At 38.2% G+C, this 21,998-nt stretch overlaps 1 protein-coding gene across 1 annotated transcript in view; it reads left to right on the forward strand.

The window, feature by feature from the left end:
* Positions 1–21,998, forward strand: part of HMGA2 (high mobility group AT-hook 2) — a 125,656-nt gene that overhangs the window by 1,700 nt on the left and 101,958 nt on the right. The window contains exons 2-3 of the mRNA XM_019472546.1: positions 1,072–1,158; positions 8,799–8,849. Of these exons, the coding sequence (XP_019328091.1) occupies positions 1,072–1,158; positions 8,799–8,849 (138 nt within the window). The remainder of the gene's footprint in view (positions 1–1,071; positions 1,159–8,798; positions 8,850–21,998) is intronic.

Below are 21,998 nucleotides of genomic sequence, written 5' to 3' on the forward strand. Positions count from 1 at the left end.
CCCTCCCATAGCATAGCGTTTGAATGTATGGAAGAGAAAGAAAAGTGCGGCTCCTTAAACGTGTTCAGCCCAGATGTGCAGTGCCTGCGAGGCTCGCCGCTGAGAGCTGGAGCAGTTAGGGAGTCCCCTCTCCAGCCTCCCCTTAACCTACCCGGGAATTAAAAAGCTGAAGGGTTTTAAGCTGGTTTAAGTTAACAAACTGCATTTAATTAGTTTTACCACATCCTATAATCTGAATTAAATGTATAATATTTAAGACTAGAAGAGTTTTATAGTGGTTATGATTCACTGAATAAATATTTGGAATCTGAACTCTTAGTAATGTATACCCATTTTTAAGGACTGGTTATTTACTGTCAGGCAGAGGAGCTAGTTAAGAAAATTGCTAAAATAATCAGTGTTCCTGTCGAGTAATTTTAGAGTTGGGTTTTTTGTTTCGGGTATTTTCTTTCGCCGAGGTTTTTTGGCTTGCTAGTGCTCTATTTCATGAAACTTTTACATTTGCATTTTAATACAAATCAGTTATGTTTGGAAAAGGTGTGAATATAATGCCGACTGCAGAACAACAGAAAAAAATCCCCCCAAAATATTTGTGCCCTTGAGAGAGAAAATAGTCTAAGCTTATGTTTCAGTTTTCCAGCAGTTAACTTTTTTCCCCCAAAAAAGTTTTTGCTAGAAACTACATATGATAATTGTATCTGCTGTAATGAAATGCAATTGAAATTAAATGGGTAACTGTATTATTTTTTGAATAATCATTCTTACATGAGGGAAATCATAGCCATCTTCTTTTAAAAATGTGTTTTCTGCTATAACTTACGTGCTAGAATATGCAAACTTTTCAAAGTTTTTTGTGCAATTACAAGGGAAGTTAAACTCTTTTATTGTGCAAAATACATTTTTTCTTTACCTCGAGTTGTTTAATTTTTCATGTTGCATTTTAAATATTGTGTTATTTGTTTATACTGTTAATTCATATGTTTTAAGTAACTTCTCAGTTATAGTTTATCCTTCAGATCTTCTGGGTTAGTTGTAGCCTCTTGCCACAATAGTATGTTTTCTTGTATTTAGGAACCAACTGGTGAACCATCTCCTAAAAGACCAAGAGGAAGACCCAAAGGAAGCAAAAACAAGAGTCCCTCTAAAGCAGCTCAGAAGGTGAGATTATTAAAGAGCAAGAGTTCCTAATGCTGTTTTTTTATCAGCTGGTAGCAAAAAATCCAGTCATTTAGGCTGTGAACTGAGGGGTTGGAACCCTTTTAATAATGGAAGCTACGTAAAGCATGTATTTTTGCATTTTTAAGATTAGCATTAACATGCTGCATGAAGACCCTAGGTACAGAACCTATATGGGCAGCTTGCTTTTTGAATAGGGTACAGATTAGTGAAATAACATAATGTATTTGATGTATTTACCGAGATCTCCTGTATGTAGTAAGGAAATCAATATTAAGGATATTATTTTCTCGATTAAGATTTTTGAAAGAGGAGGATTAATTTCTTGCCCATTTGCAGTCATTACTACTACAGACCAAATCTGTATATTAAAGCTAAGTGTTTTGTCAAACATAGGTTAATTAGAAGTAAATCCAATTATGTGTTGATGGAAATAAGTGCATATATTGAAATTTACAGCTTTAAAATGTGATGGTAAAGTAAACTGTGAGTTACAGTAAAAGCCTACTATATCTTGTTTAGTAATCAGTTTCAAAGAGACTTTTACTTGGAGAGCTATTAGTCTTCTGAACCACTACTTCTGCTTGGTGATGGGAGCAAACTTTTATTCTGGTGGTTCTGAATGCATTTAGCTATAGGGGAAGCTCACTGAACTCGCTGCATTTAGTGCATGGACTTTCCATCAGAAATACAACGTGAAAATGTGACTTAATTTTATTTGAATTGGGGAAAGCTCAGCATTAGCAAACTGTGCTATCAAGGCAAATAGTACCTTTCTGTACGAATTATTTTAGTGAAGGCAAATAGTTGTGTATAGGCTTGAAAATAAATACGGGAGGTTTGTTTATGTTGATGGTTACACAGCAGTTAGCACTAATTTACAGGTACTAAATTGGAAACAAAAGCTTACAAAATCTGGTAGTGAACTGTAGTGCTTAAGTGTATCAGAATCTTTTAAGTAGATCTGTGACAAAATGTGTGTGGAAGATATTTGTGGCCTCATCTAATTATCGTTCATTTTTCAGTGTGCCTATGGTACTGACCATATTAAGTTTGATAGTTTTCAGTATTATAAATTACTATAGCAAATACCGATAAATATTAAATTATTAGGCAGTGACTATGGTTTCATGTCTGTTTCGTTATAAGTGTTTTCAACATTTATTTGAGGGACGTTTTGCAACTCTCTTTAAATTTAAAATTGTTTTTTACTTTCTGAGCTGGAAAAAAGCAGTATATTCTGTCAATAAGTTCATGAATTAGTAAAAAATGCTTTATAGGTTAAGTATTTAAAATATATCAAAGCCACTCTGTGACCTAGTGAGCTTAAAATGTTGATTTTTTTCTTTATATAGTAAAAGTGTTCCTCAGATTCACTTTAAAATAGTTTAAATTTCACTCTTCAAAAGGGAGAGAGCAGTTTTTTATTAGTCTAGCAAGTTCAAATGTGAGCTTTAGTATTTTAAATATTACTCTTAGGAGTGTTGGCTTTCCAAGGAGAAATATTTGTAATAAGATTAAAATTTAAGTAATTCATAGAAATGTGTTTAAAAAATATATTTCTAAAAGAAATATTAACATTATTTCATTTATATGAGTGAGTAGAAAATCAGTATAAATGGAAAATAACTTAAAAACATTCATATATATGTAGGTATATCAAATCAAGAGCTTTCCAGATGATTCTGCTGCATATAGTTGTTTTTTTAAATCTAATTTACGAACTGAGCAATTTCATTGTAACATTTTGATTTTCAGAATGCATCAAGTTACTGCTCTAATTAAAGCAAACCCTTTCGGGTGTTGATACTATAAAAAATTGACCAAAGACCACATGTCTTTTTTATCATTAAAAAAAATCTTTGAGAGGTATGTAATTACAAGTCTTATTTGTTTCTAGGTTTATAGATAAAATATATAAATGTTTGATAAATCCTCTAAAACATAAAACGCTTATAAAGCCTTACTAGAAGAAAGTCACTGAGATCACGTTTCAAATAAATATTTTAGCTCTTTTTCCAAATTGATAATTAACTCTCTCTAAAATGGTTCACCTTCTCACCAGGCATCTCAAAGTATCTTTTTATGTAATATTAATTTTGATAGTTTTTCTAACAGTAATATGAATGGAAAGGTTTTGGCACAGTAAGAAAGCTTCATTTGGTGGTGAGGGTATCACCTCTTAAAAGAGCGAGCTATATGTTTGATTTTGTGGTAAACATATTTACACATACATATGCATACATATATTTATTTAAGGCTTTCTACAGTCTGTCTCGACTCTCAGAAAGAGAGCTGGCTAACTTAGCTGAAGCCCCTCTACATGTGAACCTGGGTACTATACACGCAACTGGAAACTGCTGGAATTTCTAAAGAATAGTGTGTGGCCTGTGTTTTTCAAAGGGAGCTCATTGAAATGTATTAGAGTGTTCACAACATGTAAGATAAACGTTGGCCAGGAGAACCCACCGAGCAGCCATGAGAAGGCACTCATGATTAATTGATTGGGTGTTCTCTTGCAAACCATTACACATCACAATTAAAAATGTATTGCACAAACTGGCAGCGAGTTAAAAATACTCCAGAACTGGGACTTTGTTTTGTTATACTTCAAAAAGGAAATACCCTTAAATCAGTTGAGGGACAATTTACCCTGGAATCATGGTTGTGTTGTGCATTTAAAATTTTTTGGTTCATGGGATTTTTTTTTTTAGCTTTCAGAGCTTGTGTTTGGTCTTAGTAAACTGGCCTTGGGGCATCTGAAAACAAACTGTGCTTGTTAGGAAATTAGCAATGTGAAACTTGACAATGCATACAGAATGTTGCAAGACCAATCGGACAGCTAATAATGTGGCAATTACTCTAATTTTAGGTAATACGCATTTTTTTAAAAGCCTTGCGTATCAGTGCCTAACTGGACACAAAAGGTAACCTCTATTTTATAGAAACCCAAACCATTTCTCAGTTGTTTAATTTTCATGAACAGAAGGAACACAATGTGTTAGCAGATGAGAAGAGATAGACACAAAAAGACTCTTAATCACCTTGTACTTGAGTCCCTACAATTAGGCTGTTATTGAAGTCTGCGTCTTTAAACAAGTCATTCTGTTATTCATTTAAAATATTTGTAAAAAATTAGCGAAACGGTGAAGATTTTATTTTTTTTTTCTAAAGAACGACTAGTTTTGCGGGAAGATCCTAGTAGGGATGTTCCTTTTTAGTTTCCCGGGTGTTCTGTGTTTGAGTTTTATTTGTTAGACTGAGCTGTGTTCCCAGCCCATCGCGCTTCCCTTAAGCATTCAAGGGCTTTTCTTTGTTTAGCTCCTGTAGTTGAGCTTGACAAAAATACTGTGTAGGCATAAATACTCTCCTGTTTGGAAGGAGGAAACACAATTGTGAGGTTAAAAAAAGAAGTAGTAGTAGCTACTATGTGTTTGTCTTGAAAGAAAATGTCAAGGGATATCCCAGGAATATCCAAAAGTAAACGCTCTTTAGTAAAATTCACCTTCGGTTAAAATATTTTGAGTTTTGTTTTAGCTATTGATGTAGTGAAATTCACTGAAAATACCTCCAGATCTTGAAATATCATCCTCCGAAAACCAGAACTTGTGGTACTGTGTGACTACACTTACTGCTGTCTCTACGTTACATGGCCAGAGTTTGGTATGTAGAAAGGCATGTCCCTGAGTTAAGCAGTCCAAAGGTAAAAAAAGCGCATGTGACCAGGACTCTGCCCTAAATTGGTTCATGAAAATCTATTTGGCTTCTCCATGCTTCATTCATTCTCATCAACACCAGACATTACAGGCTGAAAGGGAAAACAAGATCAAATTTATCAAGTGATCATAGCATGGTTTTTGTACCTAAAAAATAAGAGACCTCAAAATCAGGCGTTTTGAGCACGATGAGAGAAGCAGGAGAAGACTGACTCCTGTTTAGAATTAAAATGGGTAAAACAGGACATGGGAAGTGTGATATTTTTGTATCTACCCAATGCCTAAGTTTCTTTTAAGAGTTTTTTTTTTTAACAAAATAACTTTTTTTTAGGAGAGGGACACATTCCTGGGCAAGGTCTTTTGGCACGGTTTGACAACAGTGATCTTCCTCCCGAGAACTCTCCGATATTTCACCTGTCTTACAGCTCTGACAGATTTTATCTGAGGTCTCCAGTAGATCATTTTGCAAAGCGGATAGAGTTCTCCAAATCTGGATTCTGTTGCATTTGAGATCTTCCTCGACAATAGATAGATGCCCAAAGAGCACTTCATAGCCGTTCAATTATTTATACTTGTCTTGTCTTGTTAATTGCTTTCAGTAGTACAGCCTCAGTTTCTGTCTGGGCACGGCACATTTATGCAACAAGGAGGTAGAGATGATGGGCAGTCAAGTCCTACGGTTGCTGACAGCAGCTGTTTGGAAGCAGGGTTTGATGGCCCTGTGGTACAGGGCTTTGGTGAATTGGGGGCTGTTAGGTCTCTTCCAGACGGCAATGACTGGAATGGCCATCTTTCTCACCTGGGACAAAAAACCCCAACATTTCCCGTATAGATCATGTGCTTAAAAGCGAGTAAATCTAGTTCTGTTCCTAAAATGTGACATAGCAAAAATGATGTATTCATATTATTAGTTGTAAGAAATCTCATCATTTTTCGTGCAATATCATAAGCTTGTGTTTGATAACGTACCTGACCCTCCTTTAAGTTTGGTGATTTCGTGTCTTAGCTGTATAGAGCAAGATCACGCCTCATAGTGTAGCACCAAATGTTAAGAAAACCCTGACCAAAGGCATCTCAATTTCAAAAAGCGCTGTAGAGGATGAGGGCAGCAGCTTCCTTCCTGACTAAGCAGGTACCAACTGCTGCGTGTAGGGTGGCTGGGAACACGTGCGTCTTGCTGCCCAGATGAGAATCCGTATTACCTCTGGGTGGCTTGGGGCTCTCTCTGGATTTGTTCCTAGCTTCAGAGGCAACACTTCAATTAAAGCAAAGAGCCAACAGACCGGCATGTTTCTGATTATGCAAATACCTGTTTCGGAGGAAAGGGAATGCTTTGGCACTTACGTGTTCCTTTTCTTATTAATTACTTGAAAATTATATGGAGAAACATTGAATTATTTGTCTGATATGCAATAAAACCTTTCTTCAAGTGCTTAAATTAAAAGACAGTCTTGTGCTGTTGGAGAAAATATAGGCTGTGTTTGCAAAATGCAAACTGAAAAAAAATCCAGAGGGAAAGAGGTGGAATATTTTCCTAAACTTCATGTCTTTATCATCACCACTGGACTGCCACTACTCCTTTTGGTTGTTCCAGAAATGTTTTGTCTTTCTCTTCCCTTGGAATGGAGATAAAAGCATCCACTTTGGAGGTTCTTGTTGTTCATTTTCTGCCGTTTAGTCTGTGGAAACCTTCCTATTTACTTACAGAATCACTCTGTACCAAAACACCGTCTCTGGCATGCCCCGCTGTTTGCTCAGCTTGCCTCTGGGAAAGATTTGGTTTTGATAAGAACTATGGAAATGTTTTTCTTCTAACATGAGGTGGAAATCATATACAGCAGGAATATAGTGCCTTTCAATCTGAAAGGTCCCCAAGCACTTGACAAACTGATACCCAAACTAGCCAGCAGGAACACTAGCCACTTCTGACATGGACCTTCCTCGGGGGTAAAGCGCAGCATTGTTCATGGCAAGCGGCCATGCTGCGTGACAGTTTATGGCAGGAAGCAAAGATTAGTTATTCAAAGAAATCTCTCATGTTCTCTTGCCCATCAAACTAGATTATACGCTGTAGTTAAACTTACAATTTGTGTCAGGTTTGTAGGAACTTTAATTGTGAGGACAAAGTAGTTTTCATTTCAAAAAAGTTAATTTTTTTTTCATAGAGTTTTGGAAAAGGGTCTTTCCTTCAGATGCGGTAAAATACAGAATAAAATAAAATAAATGGCATTTGTACTTTGATAACATGTCAGGTGTTGATTTGTTAAGAACAATTGTAACCAATATTTTCTTTTAAGATTTATGCCCAGTGTTTTGTGAAATAAATATAAATGCAGGGGGCTACAGCTTGTCAAAACTAAACCACATTTTGGTTTGCATCCTTCAGGTTATAAGGTATAAAGAAATGAACGCTTTAAAAGGAAACAAAACTCTGAAATAGACAGCTACAGTATATAGTAAATGCACTTTAACAAGTATTCTCATAAGAGGGTTTCACCTTACATGTAACACTGGTATAAACGATTAAAGAGCACGTTTACTCTTTTAACAAGTCTGAGTGATAATTTTGCCCTTTAGGAGTGTGAATTTTATTTTTCACAGCTTTTTTCATGGTGAGATATTTATTTCAAAGTAATTGCATTTAACTCTCAGGGCAGTTTTTTTGTAGAGATTCCTCCACTACTTCCTCAGCTCAAGTTCTCTTTTAGAGGGATCCGCTTTACACAGCATTAGGTTACAGTATATGTTACAGAGATCGACCAGCAAGTGATTTATTTAATGACACAGTTGATTTCTAAGGGCAAATCAAATACACATACAGTTAACTGCAAAAATAGCAATTCGTGGAAATGTGGAAGCACATTAACTGAATGTGTACTAAAAGTCTTAATTCTCAGGGACTTTGTATGCAGCAGAAGTCCAGCTCTCACTAAAGCTGGTGGCAAAATCCTCATCATCCTCAGTGGGACAGGATTATTTACCTAATGAGGTATATGGATGGGCAGAGCCGATCTAGAGAAAATAACCTGCAATTTTCATTTTAAAGCCTGTAAGTATTTTAGTGTAGCGCATAAGTAGTAGTATTCACAGTGTCACGCAGTGAATTAATGGAAGAGTCTGTTAAGAGAACCTATATTTCCTTTAAGTTGAGCTCCAGGACCAACTGCTGGGCTTACATAAATATAGCTGTCACTGCTAGGGCACCTTCCATGCTGTTTCCTTAAACCTGAAAAGGGAAGGTGTGTTTTGGACCAGTGAAATGTTTGCTTACAGCTTAAGGATGCGTTTTAACCTGGAAAACTTCACATGAAGTAGAGACGTTCTCTCCCAATATGAACACACACACATTCATGGTGATAGTCTGTCCAAATCCATTTCATGCATGAGCATCATGAGACTAAAAGAAGAAATTGTGGCTGCTATAAACTGCTTTGTTCAGGCTTGAAACAGTCTGTATTTTTTATTTAGTATCCACAGGTAATTTCTGACAGCCTATGAATGACTAGATTTGATGTTTTTGGGGATTCTCGGGTTCCCAAGCTGCTCTGCGCCCCCTTCCACAGCCTGCATGCCCCATGGCTGGCCGGGGCACCCCAGGCTGTACTGCAGGCACTGAGCAGCTGGGTGTGCGTGGGCATGCTGCTCTGTGGCCCTGGACACAGTGTGGATCAGGGCTGGGGGCACCCTTGGGCGCAGGCGAGGCATCCCCTGGCCACACTGGCTAGGAAATGTCAGAAAAAACAACATAAACACATTCCACCGGAAAACCCATAGAGCGGGAGCGGGACTTGGTGCCACCCAAGAGATATAATTATGGATAATGTTACAGGAAAGGAGTTCCTAGTTACCGAGGCTGTTAAATAATGCTGAGGTATAAAATATGTTGTGTTTCTTTTCCCTTTACAGAAAGCAGAAGCCACTGGTGAAAAGCGACCCAGAGGCCGGCCCAGAAAATGGGTAGGTATTTCACTTCCATTTGATTTATTTGCTGTGTTATAAAGCATGTTATAAAGTCCATTCTTTTAGAGAACAATTATTTCTGCTTCATTTGTAAAAAAGAGCATCCATCTTCTGTGTCTGTTTGTTCTGGTGGATTGACTAAAGGGTTAAGATAACAGAGAAGTTAACCACAGCTTCCTACCTTTAGACTCTGGTAGTTTGCTCAAGACACTTTACTATTAAATGTTTGCTGGGAGTGAATATTTATGTGTCTCTTATCAGCATGAAAAGAGGCACAACTCTTCCTTCAAAAGAGAGTAACAATGAGATAACTTGTTCAGTAATTGAGTAACAAAGGTTAAAGGGGCACTATCAGACCTCAGAAGGTGATTAAGAGAGGTGATAACATTCAGATGTAGTGTGCACAAGATAAAGTTTAAAAACCAAAACGTCTTTGTCCTACATTGCCTGGAAACACAGCATATTTTCCTTAAATCCAGTGAGAAAGAGCAAAAATGAACAGCAGGATACTTGCATGTAGAATTTAGTTTTTCCACTGTGGGCCATCTTCATGCCTCATACGATTGTAGTGACTGATAATATGTTTCATTAAAAGTTTCCTCTTTCCCTGGCCATTTAGTCTGTAGACGTGGCTGTCAGACACGTGTTTTGATTCTTTGGCCATGGAAAGGTTTCAGTCTCAGATACTTGAAATTCTGTGTTCTCACTGATGTTTACAGCTAATGAGAGTCTGCTTTGTGCACCTCTCCTCTGCGTGTCTTTCACTTGTGCATAGGCTTTCAAAAGAAAAGTGATGGGGATGTCACTTGGAAAACATGATCGGGTATTAGAAGATACGAAGGTGTGGCCGTGTGCTCCATCACAAGTTAACACTTCTGATTTCCCTTTTCCAGTTCCCTTTCCCTTTATCTGGTCAACATTTTTCTTTGAACTTCTTTTTTAAATCCATCCCTCCCCATCTCAGTTTTGCTCCCTCTGCCTTCTCTTTCCTCTCTGCAGTCCCGTCATTTTTTCCCTCATTTTGTTCAGTTCTTTTGCATAGATGTTAACACAGCTGTAAAAGTATATGCTTGCAAAAGCTCAAACAGCACCAGAAGGTACTTAAAACTACAGCTGAGGTTCTCGAGAGTATCAGCAGCTAAACACGAGAGATGGCTTTAACAGTCACTTTAAGAACTAGTTCTGCAGCATTGTCCAGTGATAAAGTACCCCAGGATATTTCTTTGGAGAAAACAGACCTGCTTATGCCTGTAGTTTTTAAATCAGGCGGATTTCAGGTACTTGAAGAGGCTCATTGGCATTAGGAAAAAGGTGGCATATTCAAACGTACCTTGCTGGTGATCTTCTCGAAGGCAGCTCGCAGAAGGCAAATGCCAAGTGTGGTAAAACATGGCTCGGTTACTGTCTGCTTGCTCCCATCCGGCTCGGACCTTGCACATGTGGATGCTGAGTGTTGCTTGCTTGATCCTCACCTTGGGTGCAATCCCAGGGGAAGCAGCAGAAATAGCTGGTTTACGAGAGTAATTTATAAGAGGCAGGCCATCCCCACTGAATTAGGAATGCGTGACAGTTGAATAGGGGCGGTTGAAGAGCTCTGCGACAAGGGAGAACGCAGCAGTCTGAAATGTTAAAAAGATTTTCTCTCCCAAGCACTCATAGTCAGAAAGGAAGGTGAGTTTTCAGTGAAAAGGGCTAAATATAGCACTTGTGGCATCTTTTAGGCTCGAATGTTTCCCTTTTATTTTTGTATCTTTATGGGGAAGAAAGAATAGGCAGTATCAGCGGAGCATTAAGTTTAGTATGGGCTGTTTGTCGGGTGAAGAATCTGGTTTGCAGAAATGGGTATTATTGGTTATCTAGTAGGCATATGCATTACTTCATTGAGACCGATACTTACAACAGTTTCACTCATTTTTTTGAAACTAAGGCATATTTTCAAACTTGGTATTACTTTGCTGTTGTGCTTGTTGAAAGCACAGTCCTTTTATTTGCTTATTCCAATGATGTGATTGCTTCTTGCGATTTTCAGAGATAACGCTCCTATCTGCAGCTTGCATTGAGATAATTCTATAGACACTGAGAATCAAATATGCCTTTTTTCCCCCTCTCTTTTTTCTCTCTTTCCAGTTTAAGTTAGGTTCATGGGTTCCTCCTCTGTACATGATGAAATGGAGAGTGATGTTATATTTTGCTCCAGAAAAAAATGTGGTTAAATTATTATAAGCCATTATGGTGCCAACTATAAGCAAAGCTCATAGCTGAAATCAAGGGAGGATTCTGCGTAAAAGCAGATGGCACAGTATCATCCTTTCTGTTTTGACATCCAACATGTACTCAGAAAGTATCCCTTTTTATGACCCAAACTTCAATTAAGTCCTTAGTGATTATTTTCTTCTTTAATCCAATTTATTTATATATCAAGCCTTAATGGTGACAGTTCTGTATCAGTGAAAGTAAGGAGTGTGTAGGTTTTTTTTTTCTTGGAGAGGGCAGAATTCTACACGGCAGGTATTTTCCTAAGTTTGTAACCCTTTTTTGCGAGTCTAGAGGTTCTGTGTCATATGTTGTTCATCAAATTGTAAAGTATTATTTCTGCTGTTTCCTTCAATATGCACATGCAGAGACATACGAGCTAACAGACCACTGTAGAATTCCAGTAGCTGGTCTTTCTGCCGGTTCAAATTAAGTATTTAATGTTTGTGACTCACAATGTATTTATTTATATATTATTTTTTAGAAGAGAAGTAAATCTTTTTGACTAGTATAAAACTGGGAAGGGGGAGGGAGAGCCCAAGTGAAGAGGGCAAGGAGCCCAGTTTATCACAAGCGTATGAGACATCCGATGACCTTTTTAATGCAATAATGTGTACTTTGCAAAGCTGTCAAGGAAAAGAAGACCCTTGTCAGTAGAACAGACAGTAAAGACTGACAAACTCTTCTGAAAATAAAATACTCAGCTACATAGAAAAGCGTTCTAAATGTGGAGAGCTAATTGAATAAAAATCTGAAGGTAACAAGGTCAAGCAGGTGGGAAATGAACATATTTGGAATCAGAAACACAGTGCCTGCTGCTGTAAAACTCATCTTCACTGTAGATTGCTGCACGTGTGTGAAGCGCATTGAAGGCTGTGAGTCCTATTAACTGAGAGGGAGATAAACCTCTTCATGACCTTGGTACTCCTTAATTTTAGAGGTTTTAATGCAGGAACATGTTCTAAGCTCTTTGGATGCATCTACATTAGCGTGTTAGGTCAAATCAGGAGTGTGCTTTGGAAATGCATCTCCTAATTGTCCCCACGTACTGTATGCATTGTGGAGCAGTCCCAGAGCTCATGGGCTGGATGATGAAACAAAATTGGAAGATGTGCTGCAGAAGCGCATTCAACCCATAGGACTAGGCTAGCGTGAAATAAAAACTTCTTGAAAGGTGTGTGGGCACCAGCCTTTTTTCTCCTGCTGGTCCACACTGTCTATGTATTGTAGACATAGCCTTTGATGCTTGAAAAGGGCAGATGAAGCACCCTGGTTTTTATTAGCAGAATTATTTTATGTAGCATAGGCATAAAGTCAAATTCATAGCCATGGAGATTCACATTCCCAGAAGTCAGTGGAAGGTTTGTCATTGACTTCATCAGTGCCAGGCTTTTGCCACTGACACCTGATGCTGCTGCTCGTGGAATCAGCAACAGTTTTGCTGATGGCTTCACATAACCCTGTGTAAAGAGCTCACAGTCAAAGCTTTTTTATTTTATTTTATTTTATTTTATTTTATTTTATTTTATTTTATTTTATTTTATTTTATTTTATTTTATTTTATTTTATTTTATTTTATTTTATTTTATTTTATTTTATTTTATTTTATTTTATTTTATTTTATTTTATTTATTTATGTATGTCTAGAAGTCGACTGAAAGGAAGGGACTGAAGGGTTATGAGTAGAGCAGGAGACTGAATAATCAATTATTCTGCTGTTTGTTCCAAAGAACTGCATTGAAAACCCCTGGAAATTTCATAGACTTCTGGTGCTCTCAGGTGTCAGTTTTAAACCCAGTTCTGAAGTCCATGCTTAAAAGGTTATTTGTTTTTTATTTCTGTTGGTTTTGTTATGTCTTTAGATAGATTTTTTTTTTTTGGCATTGTGTGATTTCACCTCCGCATTGTTTAACCTGAACCACAGATTCACTGCATGGCATGGCAGAATTGCTCAAAAAACCCAAGGAACAGTTCAGAGCTTTTTACAGCTTTGAGCAGGACTTTGGTGGGGAGGAGAGATGGCTGATACCATGCCATGAAACTGTTTTAAAGGATGGAAAGGTGCAGTTCCAGAAGGCACATGATTATAATAGCGGAAGAGAATCAGTGACTTCCCAGTGCAGGGTGCATGTGACGCATCCGCCTGCACATCTCGTCACTGATGCTCAAGTAACAACTGTGACTTGTTCAGAAAACTTCTCTCTCTTTCAAGAATTTTGTTTTCTGTTAGATAGTCTGGATAGCACATTTCAGGTTGGTAGAAGATAAAAGATAATCAGAAATGAACTTAATTTCCTTAAGCAGGAGCTTTATCTGATCCAATCATGATTAGCTAGACATTATAGTACTTTTGAACCTCAAGTTTTCCCCTTTTTAATGAGGGCAGAATTTCACTTTATACTGAAAGCCAGTTTAAGCAGTGCCCAACCACGTTTAAAAGAATCATTAAAAAATGCTTTTTTTAAATAACTTTTTCTTCAGAATATTTCCCACTGCAGTTTTGACATAGCTGAGATATCAAACCTTAAACATGGAATTTGCGAGATGTTTCTATGCCAGCAGTTCCAGAAGGCCTGTGTCAGGGCAAGGACTCCTAATGCTCATTCACTTGTGAGATTTTGAAAATGAGGTTCTGAATTTTGAAGAAATACATATTAAGAGAACCCCGTTGCCTCAGAAGACCGATCAATGTTTTGAGGCTGTTTCTTGCCCATAATGAGTCTTTGCAAACCATTATCTAAGTAGAAGTTTCTGTCTGGTAGTGCCATGCTCTGTGATGTGAAGCCATTTAACTAATTTTGCTTATTTCTCATTCAGTGCAGTCATTTTTGTCTCATATGAAGTCATAGTCTAGGAGGTGCTTAAAGTCACGCAGGCTTCTTCACTAGGTGGTGGAGAGAGAAGGATTTTCTGCGATCATAGTCCTTCCTGCCCTATAAAAAGCTTTGTTATAGGTGAGGTGAATTCTCATCTGGAGACAGCAATCCTTTGACATTGGGAAAGACAACCTAGATGATAAAGTAAGACACATACCTGACTTCTAGATAGCAAAAGCTATGTGTGAGAGAGCCCCTCCTTTGATGCTGTGGTGCTTACCAGTGCATCCCTAAGCTAGGCTAGAGGTTCCATTGTTACGAGAACATGTATTTGTTTGAATGAATTACTTCATGGTCCATTTGGAGCAAACCATGATTGAGGTAAAACTTAAATCACATGTATTAGATGATGAATGAAAAAGGAAGTTACTATTTATGTAATTATAGAAGATAGCACAGATAAAAATTCAATTTCTCGTACTTGGAAGAATAACGTCATTTCAGTTACTTTATGTCTTTCCAACTTTTGACTGCAATATCTGTGGTGTTACTGCTTTGTGTGAAGCCCATCATGAAAATTTGCACGTTGCTGTTATTTTAATCTTCCAAACTACCTTACTTTCTTTGTGAAGGTCATAGATACTATTTTGTAACATGGTAATATAAAATACCTTCTTTCATTAACATGTTTTACATCTGTGTGGGCAGGACTGTCACCTGGGAGGGGTCATCATTTCAGTTGTCTAAAGAGCTTGAAGGGGCTTTTATAATTACAAAAAACAGACTATTGACCTCTCGCCTTCAAAATTCCTAAACTTAAGAAGTGGATGAAGGACATGAATTGAAAGCCTTAAAAGCTTTATACCTATACATTTACTTTCCAGTTCAGATAGTCTGTAAAAGAAATCAACCTGAAAATTTTGACAAAAGCAGTGATTGCTGAACTTTTCTCCTATGACTAACAGATATTTAATGCTCTTTTTTTACCAATTTTTGTCTTTTTTTTCTATTCAACATTCTGGGAAAGGAAAAAACATCTTGCGTGCTTGTACCAAATGCATAAAAATTCACAAAAAATATGTTGTCTCACCTGTGTTCAGAGAGGTATGTGTCTTCATTTCTCTAGAAGCTTGTCTAAGCAAATAGTGTCCTTCCTTGGAATCTCAGAGTCCTGTTCCTTGTTGGTGTAAGTAGATGTGGCACCATTTATTTCAAGTGCAGGTCTTCCTGTAGACCACGACAGAAAATTTAGCCATGATATTTCTTTTCTAAAATACATTTATATTACCAAAAGGATATTTCACTCGTTCTCTAATTCACTTCCACTTCTGTTAAGTGGATATCCAGTTTAGCTAAAAAAATATTTTGACTTCAGCAGTCATTTCAGAATCCTTAAAGAAAAATCTTTTATTCTGTTTGAGGTCCAAAGAGGAAATTTTAACAGGCAAAAAATGCAGAAAGTAAAAATACAGCATCTGTAGTGAAAGGTAAACTGAAATTTTGAGCTGTTTCCTTTTTATGATCTCAGATAACCTGTGTTCAAGAACTTTAAAAATTAGTTTTCCGTTTGGCTGCATATTTTGATTTTATAAGCCTCATTGCGCATTTTACATACGAGGAAACTGAGCACTGAGGCTGGTCGTAACAGCATCAGGAGGCAATTTTGCACCTGCGGTGTTTGAATTCTTGGTTTTGTTGCTAGCACAGTTATCAGCAATTGTGCATCCAACTACCTGACAGAGAAAACATATCAGGTAGTGAAAAGTACAGGCACTTGTTCTTGCTCCTACAATTCCATTTTCACCGTTGAAAATGTTATGAATGCAGAAAGAGGAGCTGGGCCTCACCTCCATTGAAAATGTACTCCACAAGGTTAATTGCCTTGCCCAAGGAAATCTGTAGAAGAGCCAGGAATAGAACTCGGATTTCCTGGCAGCCTGCCCTGTGCCTTCAGCTCAAGGCCATCCTCCTCCAGTAAAGCGTGCTTGCGAACAAGTTGGATGAGGGACGGAAACATGCTTTTCAATTCTGTATCTTAAACCAATATATGGTTTTTACCTGTTTCTGTAAACTCAGATGTGAGTATCTCAGTATCTCTAGCATGTGTCTAGCTGGTGGGCAGTGAGGGGTAGGAGTAAGATATTAAAAAAGTCTATGTATTCTCTATATACAGGATAGAGTGGAGAGATTCGGGACCAGAAGGGTTTTGAACCAAACCCAAATATAAGCCTGAAAGGTATTTGATGTGCACTGGTGGTATTTACTCATCTTTGTACCTTAATTACATATAGAAGTCCAATACTGATCCAGTAAAAGACAAACGTAGTCACGAAACCAAGGTGCCTAGTTCCTTGAATGTTTTGAATGTCTTTACTCCACTTTTCAGGACTAGCTGATCTGAGCCATAGCTGCAGGACAGGGCCATTCCAGGTCACCTCATCCAGAGATGGTATTTCCATTCCCTGTCCTCTTGAAAGGTAGTGGAGCAGAGGGAATGAAAACCCATGTGTTAAAGTGTGATCCAGGACAGAAGGTTCGGAGTCAAGACTTCTAGGTTTTCTTATAATTTCTGACTAATTGCGCAGCTTATTTAATGTAATTTAATTTAATTCTGCTTTATACTGCAAGCCCCAGTAATGCAGTAGCCTTACAAGAAAATACCCCATTTTTTCGCTGCCAGTGATAGAAAAGGGCCATCTTATAAATGGCAGTCAGTCCCTGTGTGGGTGAATTTACTCCTCTCAATTAAGAGTTACGATAATAATTAAAGAGGAGTAATACTTTCGGCTTCATTCTGCATTCTTTACAGACCCAAGCAGGCTATGTAGATGCCGAAGGAATGCAGGGTTGATCCTCTCCTGGAAGGGTTGGGGGAGGCTAGTACTGTGATAATTAATATTTGGAGAGTGCTTTCAGGTGTTTGAATGAAAGTCATTCCATGCTTTAAGTGCAAGTATTGTTATTTCCTTTTCCTTAATCCTGGGACTAAGCCTCACTTCAAATTGCAGTTCAGTATTACATTTTAGGTACGAGGCTAGATTTTCAAGAAGAAGGTGGGCTTCTTTCAGTAAATAGGTGCAAAATATCCTGACTTCTAATTCTGTAGCACACAACTCTGAGCGAGGAAAAAAATATTTTTTGTATCAACAGTAATGTATTTTATAGTTAGCATGATGCATTCTTGCTCTGCTGTCTTGAATTTATTTTGTGCTAGGTACCAATTTAAAATACAAAGGGAGCATAGTTTACAATGGCGTTTACAAGTGCACGTGTTTTTCTATCCCAAGACCTAGCTGAGATATTCATCAGACTGCAAATGCAAAACAAAATAAAAATAGAGGGACAAGAACCTGAAATTTGAAAATTGTGACTTCATGGGCTGTATTGTTTAAGTAGTCAGATTGGGATACGCAGTTTAGTGGTTTAAAGATGCAGTAGTGATACTGCTGCTAAAAGAGGGAGAGATCTTTTCAGGTCCAAGAGAATCCAGATATTTTCAGTCTTCGGGGGAACCCTGAAACGGGAAACACCAAGGCCTGGGAAGATGACAGACTGATTGAGAAAGCCGTATGTTGAGGAGCATGTAATCGTGGTGTTGAGGCTGATAATGCTCATAGCGCGCTGTTTGTTTTGCAGTCTTTTGGTACTCCCTGTTCAGAATGAATCTGGTTGCACAGAAAATGCTTACCAGCCTTGCTGTTACTGGAGGCTATTGATGGGGTATGATTTTCCTTCTTTGCAATACAGCGAGGCAAGGAGGCTTCTTCTCTGTTGTTTTGATGTTGTAGTCATTTCTTTCTAGGAAGGAAACCTTTCTGCTGCGCAAGGGCAGCCGCTGGCCACCCTGACCTGACAGACAGGAGAAGAAGGTGGGTTTGTTTCCTGAACACAGGCATCTCTGGGTTTCATCCCTTTTATTTCATAGCCTGACATTATGGGAAATCCATTCCACCCGAGCTACACGATGCCTCACTAGGATTGTAGGAGCCTGTCCTGGAAGGGGACAGATGATACAATCTACCTGACAAAACCCATTCTTATTTAGTCTTTATACAGTCAGTGCTGTGAAATAGGTGCCTCAGAAGGGCTGCAGAGAGGGATCCATTCACCTAGCTTATGTGCTTCCCACTCTCCCCAAGGTGATCCACTGAGCTTACACTGAATTAACGCACCTACCCCTCCAGTCTGTGTATGGGGAACCAGAAATGTGGTGCTTCCCCTCATGCTACTCAGGACCAATTTGCTTAGCCATCTCATAAGGATGGACACTTTGTGGAGGAGGCCTGTAAGTCCATCTTTAGTATAACAGCCTAATAACTGAAGCACTGAGACACCCTAGGTACTGCTCAGCCAGGGCTGAACCTGTGTGCCAAGAGAAGTGATGTGCCGTGAGCTGGTCTGGGTGACAACTCTTTAGACCCAGGGCTGCAATTCAGCGATGCATTTAAAAGTAGTGGGGCCACACGGGAGAAGAAGAAAACAAGAGAAAAGCATCCATTTAAAGATTGGAGGTGACATCCCTAGGGCTGCTTTTTGTCTGATCTAAAATGCAGACATTGGAGAACATAGCCTGGAACTCCACTTCTGTCTCAATTTGAGAATGGGCCTTAACTAATACTCAGAATATACCATTTTCTTCCTTGTTTTTCTTCTGGAGCCTTTTCTCTGCGTGGCATTTCAGCTTCAAGAGAAGGGCTAGAGAATGCTTCTCATCCAGGAAAGCATAGGAGCTGGTGATTAGGACACTTGTATAGGAGGTGTGGGTTTAAATCTTCTTCATGTTTACTAATGGGCAGACCCCCCGTGAGCACTCTCGCTCCGAGACACTAATGTACAAGTTGGGTGTGAGCACTATGAATGGAGCCGTGCTCTGTCCTGACCTTACCTAGCTCTGAAGGTTGCTCCAGAGGGTGGAGCTGGATTTTGGGGTGGCTGTCAGTTGAAACCTGAAATGCAATGAAGTGTTAGTTGGGAGGTAAGGCTTGCTACCTTAGACTAACAATTTTGAGCACGTTCAGCTAATTAAACTTCAGTCTACAGAGGGCTTTAAGGTTAAGTAGGAAAATATAAGGCAACTGACAGAGATAGGCAGTTGCGGAGAATAGATGGATCAAATCCCACCCTAGAGAAATCTCCACACACGTAAGACATTATTTGTGAGTTTTATAGCGTGGCTGCAAGAATTTTGCAGCCAACAGCTTGCTGTAATCTATTTGCATGTGATTTTAATTCTTTCTCTTACCAGTTCAAATGGTATTCCCTGTTATTATTGCAAGTATTGTAGAGTTTCAAAGTTTTTTTGGCAGTTCAGTTATATATCTGTGTGTGTGCTATTTCCATAGCAGTTTTAGGAGGCTAGTAATGCATAATGTATGTCTTTATTATGCTTTTTACTTTTTAAAAATAAACTTGCTATTTTCAGTTTGTTTTATTCTAGTCTGTCAACCCTGAGAACTGTTGAACTGCAGAACTGCAGGGTCAGACTTTGGCGCTACTTATGATGATTTAAATAATAGTACTGACAAATTACATTTGAAGTAATGTATTACTTGTGTATCTGTATCAGTGTCAATGAGAACGGAGTCTGGTCCACAGAGGTTGGTTTGCTTTGATTAAAAGTGATTTTTCAGTAGTGGCAGTCTCCGTTTTGGAGCCTTTAAGATTATCAGTGAATTGGCAAGATTTAGGATTTTTACATCCTGTCTGTTCAGAGTAACTTCTGCGAGCTTAAAAAACAGTCAGACTGGTAGTTCCTGTATACAGCAGAAATCATGACTTTACCCAATATATTATCCTAATCAATTTTGACTGTTACATCAATTATCCTAATAGACAGCAATTGGGGCCTTTTACAAGACGTAATACAAACACATATGTGGGCTTCCCTATTATGATCTTATCAAAGTTGCGTTGTGTTAACATGTTCTTGGGGTTTCCTTAGTATTCACACAGAACCCATTCATGCTCTGGCTGCTCCTCCTGCATTGTTTCCTGTTAACGATGCTAAACGCCTTGAGAAATCTGCTTGGGGACTCTCCTTCCACAGACAACTGTCTGTTTGGGTCTTGAAAAAACAACTCACACAACACGTTGACAAAGTACATACAGTACTTGGATCACAGTATTAAAAATGTAGAGGAGACAAGGCTATCTTTGCCATGGCTTGCACTCTTGCATTTATTAACATTCATTAACATTCATAAACTATTTGGAAGAGGCAGAGGTAAGGTGCTTCTTTTGCAAACTTCCCATTCAAGTCAGGGATGACCATTCAAGCATGCAACAATTGTTTTATCAAGCTTTATATGTAAGTCTGATTGAGATAGGTAGATGGACAAATGGTTTGTCAGTGACACATGGTGCCTCTGGTCAAGTAAATTGAATATGCAGCCAGGAGATACATGATAAAATCTTAGGCTTGTTGAAGTCAGTGGTCAAACTCCTAGTGAAATCAGTTGCCTGGATTTCAGCCCTTCTCCATCTGCCAGTAATGTGATGTATAACTGTGTCTGCTGGTTGGTTATAAGCTCTATAAATTGTGCAAAGAGCCACGTTTGCACAAAACTCAGGTCATTTGAGGAAGAAGACCTATACTTGTTCAAGTTAGGCACCAGACGAACAGGAACTTTACAGTGACTCTCACATAGCAAGAATAGTATTTGAATCGATATGTAAATATGATTATTTGTTATTTACGTCAATAAGTTTTGAGCAGTCACTGCATGAGTAACAGGTGGGCTAGACTTGTACAGAGGTACAGGCAGATTTTTGTTGATGCTTTTTTAGTTATAAAGCAACTTGTATGCCACATAAACAGTATTGCTTCTTAAAAGTAGAAGTTTTTTATTGTTTAATCATTTCAGTAGACTATTTGAAAACTGGAACATGGACACGTCTGTACTTTAACCTTCAGCAAATTTTTCGAAGATACACAAAGACATGGTTTTGAAAATGCCTGAATGATCTTGCTTTTTCCACGTGTATAACTTTCATTAAGGATATGCTCAGCTGTGGCATAGGTAGATACATACAGAGGGTGTATTACTTACTGAAACAAATTCTTTTTAAGGCAAGTCTGTGCAAAGTAGTGGCTCCATTGAAATGAATTTGATAGCAAGACTCCAACTGACTTGGTTGGAGTTAGGATTTTCTCTCCAAATACTTGTAAACGGTGATAGATAAATTGGAAACCCTTTCTTAGTTATGCTAATGAAAAGCCACTGATTATGGTTTTGAGTAAGGGAAAGAATTTCCCCTTTAATCTGCAGCATATCTTGAGGGAGAAGGTTTTGTGCATCGTACTTTTTGTTTAAACTAGATCAAAATTCCTTAGGTAAAGGCAATATCCATTGCACAGAGAGCAACAAAGAGAAATTATGTTACAGTTGAAGTTCACACATGCACACAAAAATGTTTCAAAATTATATACTTAATAATAATTTTGCTCCAAGCAGAAGCTACTTCATCCCTTCATTGCTCATTTCAGGAAGTAGAAGGTCTCAGAGCCTCTGCGGGCAAACCAGATGCCATTGGTTTCCAAGAAAGAGATTATTAATCCTATCCTTCCAAATCACTAAGAAAGCTATTTAAGGGAGAAGATAGGGCCATCATGATCTTTTTGCATAATTACAAATCATTGTGGTTTGCTTTGCATGATTAAAATTTCAAATAGTTAATTAAATAATGTCCCAGAGCAAGCTTTGTACATTGCAAAGCTCTGTACACCCTTCTTTACACCCCCAAAAGCCATTATCTTGGGTGTGTAATAACTGGGAGGCAGAACTCTCTTGATTTATTTAGCTTCCTCATTTTTTGTTGGCGTCTTAGTTTTCGTAAAAGTTTTTAGTGGCCTTATAATAAAAAACCAGGGGAGGGATTCTGTCCTTCCTTTGCACTTTTGCAATGTGAGCATTCCAGACACTTTGCACAAGTATAGAGGCAGGGGTGAACTGTAGAATCATAGAATCATAGAATCATTAAGGTTGGAAAAGACCTCTAAGATCATCGAGTCCAACCATTGACCCAACACCACCATGCCCACTAAACCATGTCCCTAAGTGCCGCATCTACACGTCTT

Source organism: Aptenodytes forsteri, unplaced genomic scaffold (genome assembly GCF_000699145.1).
Source record: "Aptenodytes forsteri isolate BGI_AS27 unplaced genomic scaffold, ASM69914v1 Scaffold4, whole genome shotgun sequence".
NCBI lineage: Eukaryota > Metazoa > Chordata > Aves > Sphenisciformes > Spheniscidae > Aptenodytes > Aptenodytes forsteri.